The 15,886-nt window shown below is 38.8% G+C and overlaps 2 protein-coding genes and 1 long non-coding RNA gene across 5 annotated transcripts in view; 1 reads left to right on the top strand and 2 right to left on the bottom strand.

Moving 5' to 3' along the window:
• Positions 1-15,886, bottom strand: part of LOC147795973 (uncharacterized) — a 107,792-nt gene that overhangs the window by 54,264 nt on the left and 37,642 nt on the right. The gene's annotated exons all lie outside the window — the stretch shown is intronic.
• Positions 1,396-10,142, top strand: LOC110973176 (uncharacterized). Of its 2 annotated transcripts, none has more exons than XM_022223799.2 (11): positions 1,396-1,533; positions 2,189-2,350; positions 2,750-2,860; positions 4,835-5,382; positions 5,673-5,870; positions 6,000-6,128; positions 6,274-6,720; positions 7,515-7,646; positions 7,751-7,885; positions 8,021-8,211; positions 8,338-10,142. In XM_022223799.2, the coding sequence occupies exons 2-11, from the start codon at positions 2,248-2,250 to the stop codon at positions 8,405-8,407; spliced, it is 2,064 nt and encodes a 687-aa protein (XP_022079491.2). In that variant the 5' UTR covers positions 1,396-1,533; positions 2,189-2,247; the 3' UTR covers positions 8,408-10,142. The 2 variants fall into 2 exon arrangements, with proteins under 2 accessions (XP_022079491.2, XP_022079482.2); XM_022223790.2 differs by having other exon boundaries at positions 4,832-5,382.
• On the bottom strand, positions 11,448-15,882 carry LOC147795974 (uncharacterized). The gene is made up of 4 exons (XM_087129768.1): positions 15,785-15,882; positions 13,045-13,210; positions 12,303-12,406; positions 11,448-12,030 (listed from the first exon to the last, which is right to left on the bottom strand). Exons 2-4 carry the CDS (start codon positions 13,201-13,203, stop codon positions 11,952-11,954), a joined length of 342 nt encoding a protein of 113 aa, XP_086985894.1. The 5' UTR covers positions 13,204-13,210; positions 15,785-15,882; the 3' UTR covers positions 11,448-11,951.

Below are 15,886 nucleotides of genomic sequence, written 5' to 3'. Positions count from 1 at the left end.
ATGAAAGTGTTGCACATGTATTAAATAGCATCCTGTTTGGTAAACAGGTTAATTAGCATAATGCATATTTCATACGAATAAAAATGCTGATGTTACGCAGAAACTTGAGAAAATACTACATGTATTTGAATTGGTGTACTCGGTGATGAAACTGAGCATGACGACTGATAAGTAAGACACAAAAATTAACATACTGGAGCTAGACTGAGAGGAGGTTTGCGTGTATGTCATGTGAAATCGATCTTTTCCAGGGCACTCTTGTCGTCCTCCGAAGGACAACAGAAGGACGACCAGAGCATCATGGTCAAAACGTTGAGTTTACACTCGCCAGTTCTTCTCAGGACTACTATTTTTACAGCAGAGATCGATTTCACATGCTGTACCCACAAACCTTTTCTTAGTGATTTAAAAAGAAAAGTTCAACATTCAGTAATAAACTAAGATTTACCAAGCAGGATAGTTGCACTGTTTGCTATATAACTGCTTGCTTTGTCAGATATGATACGGCTTTATTTACAGTAACCAAGTTTATCAATATGTATGTGTTTTTTTGCCGATCGCTCATCATAATCTCTGCCCCCAACCTCTAGAAACCATTTTAACCTAAATACTGAACAAAAATGCTTTCATACTGTGGTCAGTTTTCCTCGGATCAATGACCTTATGACAAATCAAGTTACACACTACATGTTTTTCATTTTTCATGTGAATATTGAAAAAAGTGAGATTTGAGTTTGCAACTGTTGGAATACTTGCTGTATAAATGTCGACATTTTACTCAGATGTGTGCTTAATTTTGATTGTTGCATCACACAGACTTTGTTGTTTTTTGTGTAGTTTGTTGTTTCGGCGTTAAAGGCGTAATAAACACAAAATGTTAGCATTTTTGTGCTTCTGCTAGTTTTTGCATGTACAGTGGTGGTCCTGAGCATTCCTCCTTTTAAGGAAGGGTGTGTATTTCATTGAATGCGCCCCTTCAGACGTTTCAAACTTAAGAAGTGGCAGTGGAAAGTTAAAATTGAAAAAGGTCATTGAAACAAAATTTCGGCTTATTTTGCTCGTATGCATATGATGAATCTCGATCAAGACTAGTTTCAGCAATGACGTGCTTCGCTCACAGTGAGATCTGTGACCATATCACGAAAACTAGACCTCGTGAAAAAGAGCTTTAAAAATATCTACTCATTTCAGGGCCAAAAATAACTTTGGGAATAGTACATCTCATAAACCTTGCAACCAATACACATGTATTTAATGAAAACTCTAGAAACTTTGGGGGGTTTTATTGTTGACCATTGAAAATGGCACTAATGAGCTTTCGTAGTGTGTCATAATAATTATTGCACAAGGTTAAAAAATCCCTCGATTTCGCAAGAGTATTGTGGTGCCAAGGGTAATTCCCCTTTCCACACAATGTGACACGTAGACGCTTGTGCAAATGCGGGCTGGAATTACCATTAGAAACGCAACTTCACAGGAAGACTGTTCAATGCTCATGCTCACTGTTTTTAACAGTAAGTCCAGCAAAATACGGTAAGTTTCTCTTTTCCTTCCTCCGTTTTGCCATATATACATGAACTTAACTGAGCCACGATGATGTTTCGAAAAGCATACTGTTACTTATGTCTGACATCGCTGCAGTGAATTATACATAACTATACTCCCACAACACTGGAATCATTTTCAATTTTTTACTGGTTTGTTCAGATGGAGTAGTGTGTAAACACAATCATTAAATGAAGTTTACACGTTAGAGTATTAAATATTGTTCACAATTCTGAACATAGTATGAAATTTATGCTCTCTTGTCAAAATACATGTTGAAATTTTAGTCAGAATAAACAGCAGGCATACAGTTTGTGGGTATAGCATGCAGCCTATAATCTTAACAATTCTTGCCGGGGAATATTTCCTTCTGAGCGGTTGCACGCAAAGGATATCGTAAGAATTAAAAATTGGCATTTACGCTACTTTTTGGGATGACTATTTCTAGGGCATGATTGCTGGAAAAAGGAATGTATATACCGATCACTGGTGAATTCCACTCCTATTTCATTTTGCTGGACCAGTAAGATTACGAAATGCACTACAACAGAAGGGATTGTTCAACTATTCAGTACTATTTATAATAGGCCTACATTATGTTGTGTCTATACTTCGCTTCCAAAATGTGGTCTTTCCTCAACAGAAATGAAATGAAACAGTCACTGAGTTGCATGTAACGACCAACAAACAGACCACAGTGAAATGGATGAGGAAAAGACACTAAAGGACTTGCAATATGAAGTGGATCAACTGGTAAAGGAAAACCAACGCCTAAAGCGGTGTGTCAGGGGTGTTAAGGTAGTAGGTACGTAAGTAAATTGAAACGTTTGATATGACGTCTTTTTTGTTTCCAGAAAAAAAATCGTTTGCAGCTATTATGACCGTAATATGCAGTCCTATGTGTTTTGCAACGCAGATACGATAACACTCTTTAGTTGATAAGGGGGATCTTGGGTTTGGGCCTTTGAAGTTCAGAAAATGTGTAATACAAAAACTGCCGTGAACTGTTTGCTTGCTACTGTCACAGGGTGACATGTAATGTTTGGATCCTAGCGGTGTCTTTCTCAAAGATAAAAATTAACCTTTTAGTTGAAAGACCAAAATGTAATTCATTTGTACACAGAATCAACTCAGTACACGCCATCTTAAAAATAAATTGAAAAAAAAACTATTTATCAATTCATTCTATGACTATCCCTCTCAGGTCGTGCATTACAAGAAGCGAAGAAAGAAGTAAAATACCTCCAAAGGCAAGTCAATGAAGGTCTAGTACCGAGCTCTGGCACTGTTCATCCCAGTGACGATGGTGGTACAGGTATGCTATTCGAGACTCTTCATACTTGGGTAAAATAAAGCAAATACATCGAATTATAAGGAATCTTTCGCGGTTATACATACTGAGTGGGGGGTGACATTGAGAGGGTTAAAAGGCTCGTAGAACTTGGAGAATTTAATGTTGGGATCTTTGCAGAGTCTTTCTCCAAGACAAAATTAACCTTACGGTTTGAAGACCAAAATGTTATTCATTTGTACATGGAATCAAATTAGCACATGACATCTTTATGTGTTAGTTGGCTTTGGTTGAAATTGTAGCACTCGTAAGGGGCTGTCCATAATTTTCATCATTTTCACGAGCGTATAACCGTACGGGGAGGGGGCTAAGACCTTGTGTACGCTTTTTCCGAATAAATTATGAAAAATCATGATCTGTCAACGTGTGAATCGGAAGTAAGCTACCGGTATCTCCGCGCCGCTTCCTTTATGCCATATAGCAACTTCTGTTCTATCCTCTGTAAAGGATAGAACAGAAAAGGCCTACTGTAGGTTTTCCTAGCCAAATTCAGCGAAAATCCGCTCACTTTCGTCATCACGTATTCACATTCGCACAGAAGCTACGCTTCCGTTGGTTTGTCTTGGAGTTCTTTTTCCAAATTCTGACATTCAAATTTGTTTTCGTGCACACAGTTTTTTTAGCTTCATTCATTCAGTTTCGTTTCCGAATTTGTACTTCGTTTATGGGCATTCTACACTTTCGCAATTCTTCAGTGTAATCTTTGCTCCATTTTTCCATTAGGTGCAGTCAAATTAAACTTCATCGACGCTTTAGGATTTTTTACCTGCGCGTGAATTTCGTTTCCGTTTAGAGTAAATCTCTTTCCCGTTCTGAGTGTTCAATTTAGGAATCTTGGATATACCGTCGGTCTTTCATTGTAAGTTGTTCTGTGTGATATTCTTGTTCCATAATCATTGTTTTGTTGATTGAGAATGATTCCCGTGTATCCTTTATTTTGTGTCTGTATCTATGCATATTTCTTGAGTAAAATCATAATATTTTTATTTTGCTCTTTCTTGTGTGTACTGATGCTGTGCGTTTTGTGTTTCACATTTTAAAACAAAAAAACGAAAAAAAAGATGAAAAAATCTCGTTTTCTCTGCAACCGTTAACAAGCTTTTCCCACCCTTCGATGCTCAATTTCCTGTAAGAATCAGGCCATCACAATATTTGTACAAAGTTACGTTGAAAAAAAGCTCTCGTTTTAAACATTTTTCCTTGGAAAATCAGATTTTGTGCAGGATCCAGAAAGAGTTTATCAATGGAGCGAATTTGAATTACCACGAGTGAAACGAGATTGCGTATTGACTCACTCGAATGCCTGATCAACCTCTTTCTAAGCCCTTAGACGAATGTGAATCAACCAAACGACCTTTGGATTTTGAATGAACATGTTTCCAGAAACAGTGTTCAATAACGAAATCGAATACCTGCTTTTAATTTTCGAATACTCGTGTGAAGGAATATTCTTTTTAGAGCGAATTTAAATAGACCCCGTGTTAAAGTGAACGACTTTCTTGCAATTTTCACTGCTTTTTAAGCCTTAACTTTTAAGGTGTTGTTTTAACAATGTTTTATTTGAAATTTTCATTTCTGTTAACCACAATACTGTTTATCACTGCGCATCGGCAATAGGGACTCATAGGCCAATGGACCTCTCCATCCATCATCATGCCCGCTGTTGTACACTTTGGAAGGGGAGGGGGTAGTGAAGTCTACTTTTTGTACACTTATGAAAACGATGAGAATTATGGACTGACCCCAACGCCCTTTACTTAGGTCTATTCTGTAATATTACCCGTGCACTATACCTAGTCTTCCAAAAATCAACTCTTTCTTGCCAGTTTTAAAAGTGAAGTACTTCAAATCCTCTTAGTCCCTGTCAAAGGATGTTACCAAAAGTAGCCACTGGTATCATTCTTACATTTAATTGATTATTATTTCTTTCTGAAGTAGTGCCCTGTTTCATGGTCCCACCGAAAAGTGATGTTTCGCCTACAGCGGAAAATGTTCTCGAAAAGGCGTGTCAAAGAGAGACGTTAGTCGAACATCGAGTGAATGAACATCAAGTGGCGGACAGCCAGGGCCTCATTGGCGATGTAGGGAAAGGGGCAGAAAAGCCCCGAAATGAGAAACAATACATGTATGTAGGAGAAGATGAAATAGAGACTAATCCCCAACTGGAACCTGTCCAAATCGAAGATACAGGAAAGACTTGGCCAATAACAAACCAGGCAGGCAAAGATAGAACGACGCCTGAAGGTAATGATGAAAAGCCAGCGGTCGAGGCTGACCAGGACGTTACCGATATCGATGCAGTTGAAGAACTGCTAAAGGAACTCCCAACAATTACTACATCCTCCGCCTCTGACAAGGCAACGCCCCGTGACGTCATGAAATGGGGGGAGAAGTCTACAACCACTATCACCAATGCTGGAGATGGCTTTGCAGTTAAGACTTTAGTTATGCAAGAGAAATCCAGCTTACAAAGTCAACTTAAAGAGGTTTGCATGTGCATCCAAGATTAATACTTATTTTCAACTCATAATGTACAGTATCTTGAAAGGAAGTTGAACAAAATGAATTCATGTATTTTGTAAAGACAAATGCCAATTTTAGGTTTTGTGAACTGACGCACAATCACACTGGTCAAACGTGTCACTATATCTTTATATTCATCAAGATGTAAACAACAAAAACTGTGTCTATGGATCAGATTCGCTAATAGTGAAGTTTTTTCTAATAACCCTAGACGAATATTGATTATTTGCTATTCTGTGGCACTATTATGCAGCTTAAAAAGGTCAACTTGGATTGGGGGAGATTTTGTAAGGAGCAAACATCAAGGTTCGTCACGCAGTTGGCGGAAAAAGATAAGGCAATCTTGAAACTGCAGAAACAAATCGACGAAGCAAGTATGGAAGCCACCAGGAGGGCCAACCAGTATGATCAAATGCTCCTAGCAGCAAAGACACGAATTGATAAAGTCGAGGTAAAATCAAACATTAAAATCAGGGTTTCCGAATTTGGCTGCAATTTATGGCAAACCGAAAATTAGCCAACTTCTTTCTTTCATGCTTTCAATATTCACCTTCTTATCTTTATTCCATGCATGTTGAAGGAGCAAAACAAGGAACTTCAGTGCCAGCTAGATTCTCAACGAAACCGGGCCGAAAAATCAGACCAACTGAGCCGAAATTTAGCGAGGCAGAATAAGAACATGACTGATGAAATTGCACGCCTGAAAGAGGTATGAAATTAGCACTCTTAAGGAATAACACAAGCTTCTGACATTATAACCATAGTTTTTGTGCATTGAGACCGAACATGCATGCGTCTCATGGCTTTGGTAGAAAAATAATTATGAACGTTGTTTCACATTAATTTTAATGCAGGCTCTTGAAAGAAAACATTTGCAGAAACCGAACATTAGGCAGTCCCCAACCCTACCTGTTCAGCTGATAAAACTCCAGCCACACACTTCAAGGGAAGCTGACCAGAAAGAAGTTCAATCTCCTCAAACTGAGGCTAATCCAACAGCACCACAGTCTCACACTCAACCTCCCCCAATAGTCGAGTCATGCTCCGCCTTCGTACCATTACCACTCTCAGCACCTACGGATGAGGTGCCTGCAGCTGGGAAAATATCCAAACATGAAACTGGTGCACCGATATCCCCAAACAAGACAACACAGCCTGCAGGCAGAAAACCGGCAAACGGCACATGTGCCTCTGCGTCAGTAAACTGGAAAGGCACCAATGAAATACACGACGAGGCCATTTGTCAGAGAAGTTATACCAAAGAAGAGTTGAAAGAGCAGGTTGAGTTACTCCGGCAGCAGGTATTATGGACGGGTCCGTTTAGTGCTGACTTACGAATGTAAAACAGTAATATTTACTGGGCATTAATGTGTACACGTGTTATTTTTCTATCCATTGTAATGTTATGTGATAAACAACTTATAAACATTAAAGGTAACCCTGATTTACAATGACAAATTCCCAGTCCTTCAAACGCCATGTACATCAGCATCTGCCTTCCACTTCGTGATGTTGTTTCCTTCTAGGCTGCTGTAAACCACTGATCGGTCCTTTTGGTTCACTCTCCCAGCTGCCAGTGTGTTTCCTGTAACATTAGTAATACCTCTTGTGGCTGTTGTTCACCTAGGCATTTTATATGAAAAAAATGATGTTGAAAGGCCGTGCACGCTTAACCTGTAATCTGTATTACCACTTCCTTCTGTCAGTCTAGCCCAAAACAATCAGTGGCCAGAAAAAGGAGTGTATATCTCTGATATTTGGAGCTAAAGTGGTGGAGGGGCTTTTGATTACAAACCTGTAAAATGCACCTCAGTGAACCTCATTTTCAACTTTAGTTTCACTATTTCAAAGGGCATTCCAATGTCTTTTTGCTTTTATGCTAATACGCATTTCTATATTCATGAGCAAAACTGTGATGAACCAAATAGGAATGCAGAGTTTACATACAATGAAGAAAAGAACAAAGATGCCATCTGTTTGGCAAACTGCAAACAAATCATTGTGACTAAGAAAAATTCATTACAGCTACACTTTAAGATAAGATTTTCCTCACAAACTGTAACATCCTGATTCTTGACGTTTAATTGATCCACAGAATCAGATGTTTGAATCTGACTTTAAGAAGGAGAATGCAGACAAGATGAGGGCTATGGATAAATTGCAAAATTTGCAGCGTGAACTTGGCAAAAGTAAAGGTCGCCTTGAGGGCTACGGACATCGAAACAAGGTAGCAATTTATTTTGTTTATTGGAAAAGATCGGACAGCCCAACTTTTGGTTGATGTTAATTTTTTGCACCATTCAATGTTTTAATTTGTTTGTCAATTTGTAGGCATATGAACGAGATTTACAACGTCCAGGTGTGGTAAAATCGTCGGAGCCTGTGAGAGGTCCAAAGGAACAAATGTACAAACCACCCAGTGAGGACCGAGGGGTCAAGCCCCACAAGACAAATCGTAAATCAAAGGTGGGAAAACGCTCAAATGTTTGATTGTTATTCCGAAATTCAACATTATTTTTGTGACAGAAAACAATTTGTTCTGCAGTAGATGAGTTTGATAGATTTAGTAAAACAAATTGCATAATGTTTTATCTAATAAAGCCAGTGGCCAAGGACAGTAAGGAAATAACTGTTGTCCATGTGGGTGGACACACCTGTACGCTGGCCCAACCTGGAGCCATTATCATCCAGGCTGAACCAGAAGGTCAAAGGTTAAACATCAATCTACTGGGTGTGGAGGAAGGGAAGGCGGGGAAAAAACGACGCGATATGGAGCCTTTCATGTGTCCCAGGTTTGTATACTTAAGATCAACTGACAACTAAATAGTCCGTGTCTTTACGCATGGCAAATGATTACTTCTCGCGATGTTAGAATGTGGCAAATGATATTAAAGTTTGCTTTTTTTCCGCTCCTGCAGGTGTCAGCGGATATTCAAGGGAACAGACTGGGAATCGTACGAATATCATATTGTCCAGTGTAACATTTGAGTCGATCACACGAATATTGCTCAGCGTTACATTTAAGTTTGACGATTTTAAATTGTCACTAACTGTTACTCATGAACACAATGACCGGCGCTACTACTATACGCCCATTCAAAAGTCAATATGATGGATTCGACTAAGCCTTGGTGAAGAGCTACACTTATTTCTCCAAAAATTGTTTTCATGACACTGATGTTTTGTCACTCCAAATGTGAGCATGATTATGATGAAAACTTAAGTCAGCAGGTAACATTTTTGCAAACTGTCATACACCAAGGTCCCAAAGGGTGTCCAAAAGAGTACCAGTATAACAGCATATGAAAGAATGAATTGAGACTCAGGAAGTTATTCTGGAAAATTAACTTGCGAATAGACTCGGCAAGAAATTACATGCAACTTCAAGTGCAGAAAAAATGCCTTGACTTTTAAAACACATTGTCGTCGGGATAAGAAAACGTATTACTATTTGATATAACTTTTAAAGACTTCGTTTTTATTGAGTGATTATTTCAACTCGTTTTAGCATGTCTTAATTTTATCTGCATCACCTTAGAGTCTGTTCTAACCTGTAACTTAATTCTTATTGGAAGATTCGTCTTCAACTCGGCGTATAAAAGCGGTGGAGTCTATTTTTATGAACACACAGGACGGGATACACACATTTTTTTTCAATGGGGGTGATTCACAATAATGCGCCTCAAAAAGTACGCAACGCGTTGACCAACGACGATGCACGAAATCTGTCGACCTAATGCGCGTTTAGAAGGGGTTGACAAGTTTCGAGCGTTGTGATTGGCCAATGCGTTGCTAACTCTCGGAGGCGGACTATTGTGAATGTTAAATGATAGGTAGTAAAATCTTTATAAGTTAAGTACGGGCACTAAGGGCGACATGTGCCTAGTTGTTCCTCACTTGTAGCATAGAGAATGTGTCCTTTTACATCACTAGTTTCTGCTAAGTTCCTTCAACTCGGAAGAAGCTACATCATGTTTTTACATTTTGAAAGACAATTCGAAACGTCATTTCTCTTTAGATTTGCAGTGTAACTTTGATATCATGTACATGTAGTTCCAAGTGATAGATACTTAATCAGGGGTAATTGCAAGTAAGCAGATTACAACATGAAATTCATGTGGATTCAAATTGGTTCTCTATTGACCTGAGGATTCCTAACAAATATTGATAAGATCTTAGGTGACGTATCGCTTACGGCTGACTTGTAGTTCATGACGCAACATGTCAGGGATCACCGGAGAAGCCCCGTCTGGCTTGGAAGCTACTTATTTCAGTTTGGGGTGTACTTTACATAATATACAATAGCACGAAATACCCAAGAAAGAAGTTTTCTTGACATCAATACATGTATATACAAAAACAACTGAACAGTATGGAAAAACCAGCTTTGATCAATAACAGCTGCGGCGCTTTATATATTTTCGAATGCCAAACGAACGTATTTAGTCATAATGGATGTATTATAGGATCTTGGAATTCTGGAGTTTGTCAGTCACGCGATGGCTGATACCGTCATACCGGAACCCTTGAATCAAATAAGAATAGTCAGATTCAGTGTAAATTGTTAAAACCAGACTACCTTATTAGACGTAGGATTGCACTACACTAAATATGCGTCCACAGAAAACTGCACAATATGACAGAACTAGCGCAGCAGGTTACCCTCAGGAAGATAGTGGCCTCGCTTGCTCCTCTGAAAATTAAAGTTTACGATCATGCACAAGCTCAGTTTTCTTCTCAATTTCATAAGAGTTCGCCTGTTTTTTATTCGCCCTTTCCCGAAAATACCTCCCAAACAAAAAACTACCGCTGCGCTCAGGTCTCAGGCTGAATCTTTCTAATTCTGGCCGGTCCCTAGGCCTGTATCCAATTTCAGTCCACAAGTTGGAAATTTTGCGAAAGAAATGCCCCAAGCTTCAATGGAATCCAGAAACCCAGGTTTGTGATTTATAGAAACATCTCTACGACTGTCACCAATTGTGGCAACCCATGGGATCAGTGGCGTAATTTTGTTCCAGAAATTGGGGGTGGGGGTGGGGAAAGGTGGAAGGAGATGACTTGCCTGACCATGAAAATTGGAAAAGCGGGTTTGACACCATACGACCCTGTAGACAGGTTGATGTTCATGATGTTTATGTACATCTGTAATATTTATTCAGAATGGCATATTCATGGCTTTTAAAAACTGTTTTCCTTTTTATAGTGAAATTGAATGCATTTTAGCCGTCGGGAGTCTGACAAATTCTTCACCGTGCCAATGCGCTTTAATTTTTTGTTCACCGCAAAAAGTTGGGGGTGTGATTTGACAGTCCACCCCCACCCCCAAGTAGAGAATATACCCCCTACCCCCAGATTTACGCCCATGCCTGGGCTTACAACATATTAAATTGATCACTAGGTGTCCTCCAGTCCCTGCAAATAAAAAACAGAGCTCGCGCGTGGAAATCTAGCGACACGATTGGGTAGCGCCCTCAAGACAAACAGCGGCCAGCCATCGATAGCCCCGTCGTGTAAAATTCTCGTTGAATAAAGAGCAAGGATTGTGATCAAAGCAGGGCTAGGGCCACGTAGTTCTTAAGTTTCATCAATGTCACAAACGAACAAAATGGACTCTATTTGCATCCTTCACCATGGAGATAGTACACACTGGAAAAAAAACCGTATAATTTAAGACGCGCAACCAGCGCCTTACCCCCTCCGCAGTACATCGGGCTAACGCTTGGGAAAATAACGAAATATACCAGGAGTCAAAGCTCGACCAAAAAGCTTTAATTTAATTGAGGAATCTTGTGACTTACAGGAGACAATTCCCTCAAAAAATAACCCCGCTTGAGTTGTAAATAAAGTGCCGAAAACTCAAGTATACTAGATGCTTGAGTTTTTCTATTTGGAACATATTTTGGAATGGATGCAGGGGAGAGATCACAAGAATACATCAAGTCCAACATCTTACCATCTAAGCTGCTTAGGACGTGATAACACAAGACAAGCCAAAGAAAGAATACCCTTATTTCCTGTCACTCGTGCGACAATTAACAAAAGACCGATAGATTTAATTCAGTAACATTAATCCTACAGCACTGTTAATGCATTGCTTGAGACAAAGATCTCAATTGAGATTTCAAGTAACTGTTGGCAAAAACACCATAGGAGGCCGCTGTTTAGTTTTAAGTATTTCTTTATTCAAGACACTGTGTACAGCAATTGATCGGAATTCAGGCATTTCAACTTTGTTTCTATTAAATTTTTGAGTAGACAGATGTACGTGGTAGTTTTTGAGTGATTTTTCTAGGTTGTATTGGATGAACCAGAAACACTCTTCCTTCCTTTGGTCTGTACAACAGACAGGGTTAGTGTTGAACAAGAAAACAAGATTGTGTATGAAATTAATAAACTAGAACTTATTTTTAACACCACATTCTGCTTTTATTGAATCCAACGTACATGTATATCAGTACAAGTAGCATGTTTGCCTGTTGCTTTCAAGTGCGTTGTAGGATTGTTGTTAATGTTGCTTTTCAGCAGTTAACTTTCACTTCTTAGCCTGTTGTTGTGCTTTAAGAACTCTCCTCACAATCTTCTGCTCCTCAATCAAGAATGCCCTGATGATCCTAAAAAAAAACCAAGCATTACAAATGCTAAATAAAAATTAATTCAAAGATCTTACAGCCCACAAAGAAATGAATGCTGCACAACTTTAGCTTGACTTTAAAAGGTTGAATTTAATTACTCTCTAGTGATTTAGGTTATTCAGAGGGCCAATCAAAAAAGTATACAAGTCTGTTGCTGGCTTCACTATCTATTCTCAAGTTAAAGCACAGTTTACAACTTTGTAGCATTTTGTCAAGTTCAAATCCATTTCCGCAGTTGAGGGATGTTATACCTTTGTTTGACTGCACCAGCACTAAGACAGCCACCATAGGCTCGGGTAACACGCTTCTTGGGACGAGGAACAGACATCAGCTTCTTTGGTCGAGCTGCCACAACCTACATATACACAACATTAAAGTTCAAATAAACTCAGTCAAGAGACAACACAAGAAACAAGTTTGAGCAACAACTATGCGTTGACCATTTTAGCCTTCTCTCTAGTAACAATCTATGAGATAAAATCTGCACATATTTTGCACATTTGAACCCCAACAAATGTTGACTGTACTAATTTGTTTTCTTTTCTACATTTTCCAGCCGACCTCACCTCAAACATTCAAAGATTCAACATTCCAGTCCCAGACAACAGTCTTAGCCCGCTTCAAACTGAATTCATTTTCAAAATGACCTTTCCCGCCCTCTGTGACCTTGACATTCATGTGCAGCAGGTTACCAGACCTTGCCCCCAAAAAGATCAACCAGCAGTCAACAAATGGTCAATGTCCAAACTTTCCCACAGATGTTGCTTCCAACTGCCACAACAGTATCAATAATGCATCACTGTTGATAAAATGCTTCAAAGAGTGCTTTACTGTAGTACATGGGGAAAAAACTTGTTTATCAAAATAAGGTAACAGAGCAGTGGCATGCACTGAATTATCAGATTGAACAGGGATTAAAAAGGTAAGCAATCTGTCTGCACACACTCCGGAATAAAGGACAGAGTGTACATTTTGTTAACTATCGTTACCCACCCCCATCAACTTGACTCCAGTGTCACCACATCTAGCTGGGGAAGGTTTTTTCTTAAGGTAGTGGTACACCAGTTTACCTCCCGGCGTCTTGACAATCTTAACTTTGTTAGACTTGGTGTTGTAGGAGTGCCTACGTCTGTAATGAAGACGCTGAACCATAATGATCCTTGCCACAAGAAAAAGAAAAACTACTTTAATCTTGGATGCACTTCATTACACCTTCAATATTTCTGCACACAAAGACGAATTTACATTGTGGTCACATCTAGTTAGTCCCGCAAATGTTTCCCAACGAACTGAACTTGCTGTATCCTTGGCCAAACAGCAATAAATGCTTTGCTGCAACACAAACAGTTGCACACATTTGAACCCCAACGAATGTTGAATGTACTAATTTGTTTCCTTTTCTGCCTTTTCCGGCTGATCTCACCTCAAACATTCGAAGATTCAACATTGCAGTCCTAGACAACAGTCTAAGCCCACTTCAAACTGAATTCATTTTCAAAATGATCTTTCCCGCCCTCTGTGACCTTGACATTCATGTGCAGCAGGTTACCAGGCCTTGCCCGAAAAAGACGACAGCTGTTTCATGTCAGAGATGTTTGTCCCACCAGCCTTATGCCTTCAGGTGCACAGGAGAGCAGGAAAAGGAGGACAGAGAAGCTTTGATAGTTCGACTACAATATTACACAGGGGTAAAGCATGCGAAAATGTGTACAAATGTTTGCCCCACAGTGAAGCATGGCTGCTTGGTCAATGATGCCGCAAGGGCCTGGGCCAGTCAGTCTTCAGGCAACACTCACAGTCATCAACAGGGCTAGCAAATTGACAACAAGGCTAACATCAGATTTTCAAAACTTTTGCTTTTTTCTCTGAACATGCTGAAAGAATTCCTTTACCACTTCACAGTGTTTTTCAATGACTAATACAGAAACATTTGGAATAAATTACTAAGGTACATGTCCTTCTTTTCTCATGGGTATGAATACATTGTAACCATGGTAATATGTGTGACAGCATAGGCTTGCGCATGAACAAAGCAGAAATAGAGTACAAAATATGGAACATGTTTTCCGAGAAACGTAATGCTTTTTTAAAAGTCAATTTTTTTTTCTTTCATCTAATATTTTTCAAAACAGACCGTACTTTGAATTTTTGAATTCATTTTCCAAAACCAAATGAAATCTTTCGTACCTAATATATCTTTTTTGGGTGAAATTTTACAGACCTAACATGTTTTAAGATTCGAATGAAATTTTTTCAGACCTAACGTGTTGAAGCTTCGAATGTAATGTTTCAGACCTAACATGTTTTCGAAATCTGAATTAGATTTGACAGACCTAACGTTTTCCAGATTCGAATGCATTTTCCCCAACAATAAACTGCCAAAGGTTTTGAGTTCTGCACCCACATTTCATCCGAATTCAGAAAGCATCCGAATTTCAAAAGCATACGACTTTAAAAAGCATCCGAATTCTGAAAGCATTCGAATTCCGGAAGCAATCCAATTGAAAACTCATCCAAATTATGTATATATTTAGTCCCTTGTCTTAATTCGTAATTTGGGACTTATAGCATTGATTGCCCGATTGTTTAAGGGAGTGGGAATTATTCTATAGTTTGACTGTGCATGCACATACCGAACACAGCCGAATCGTCGAAAAAGATTCAGAACTTCGGGTACCATCGGGTCAAACACCGTCAAAAAGATCGGATGCTTTTTAAATTCGGATGCTTTCTCAATGCAGATTTTTCAATTGGGATGCTTTTGAAATTCGGATGCTTTCTGAATTCGGATGAAATTGTCGTGGAAAATGCTTTCGAATCTGGAAAACGTTAGGTCTGTCAAATTTCATTCGAATCTTCAAAACATGTTAGGTCTGAAAAATTTTACTCAAATCTTTAAACCATATTAGGTCCAAAAAATTTCATTCGTATTTTAAAAACATGTCACATCTAAAAAATTTCATTTGAATCTTAAAAACATGTTATTGTTAGGTCTGTAAAATTTCATCCAAAAAAGATATATTAGGTACGAAAGATTTCATTCGGTTTGGGAAAATGAATTCAAAATTCAAAGTACGGTCTGTTTTAAAAAATATTAGATTAAAAAAAATTTAACTTTTAAAAAAGCATTAAGTTTCTCAGAAAACATGTTCTGATCTTTAATTCTGCTTCGTACACATATAGTTGCCACATATTGTCAATTCCGATTGGTTTTTCACAGTGAGTAACAAAACAAGGGACCTGGCGACTATGAGGACACAGACGTCAGTCAACAGGCCTAGGTACATTAGGCTTAAATGTAATGCCAATCATGCATCATGCCAAGCAATATGACCAACCTCAACTCCATAGGATCTAGTATTAGGACCATACGTCATGTACGTAGGCCTATATTACATTAAAGCCTACACGTAGGCCTAGCCTACTTCAAACTTATTGCATTTTCAACATTTCAATAGGCCTTTGACCTACTATTATTTAGAATATCCATGGAAGACCAGTGATTTTTTTTTTCATTGTGGGGAACAGCCGGGCCTAGGCCTACGCAATTGCTAACCGCGTGAAAGTTACTCTACAATGCCTGATAAAGTTTATTAAAAATCTATTTATATGGCCACTAAATTGCAGAAAATTGAGTTCCTTATGTATTATACCACTCTATACAATAGATGTTGAAAAAATATCCTCCCTAAGAAAAGCAATGATGTGGATGAATCAAGATATTTTTCCTCACTTCTTTCGGCTCGCAGCCGCTTTGAATCAAGATGGCGAAAGAAAGAAAGACATATTAATGGATAGAGGGCGCTGTTTAAAAAATTGTCTGTTTATCGCACCG

The sequence above is a fragment of the Acanthaster planci genome, linkage group LG19 (genome assembly GCF_054643075.1).
Source record: "Acanthaster planci isolate LZ-2023a linkage group LG19, COTS_SCS, whole genome shotgun sequence".
NCBI classification, from domain to species: Eukaryota; Metazoa; Echinodermata; class Asteroidea; order Valvatida; family Acanthasteridae; genus Acanthaster; species Acanthaster planci.
The sequence above is the reverse complement of the archived record's forward strand: the minus strand, read 5'-3'. Positions and strand labels throughout refer to the sequence as shown.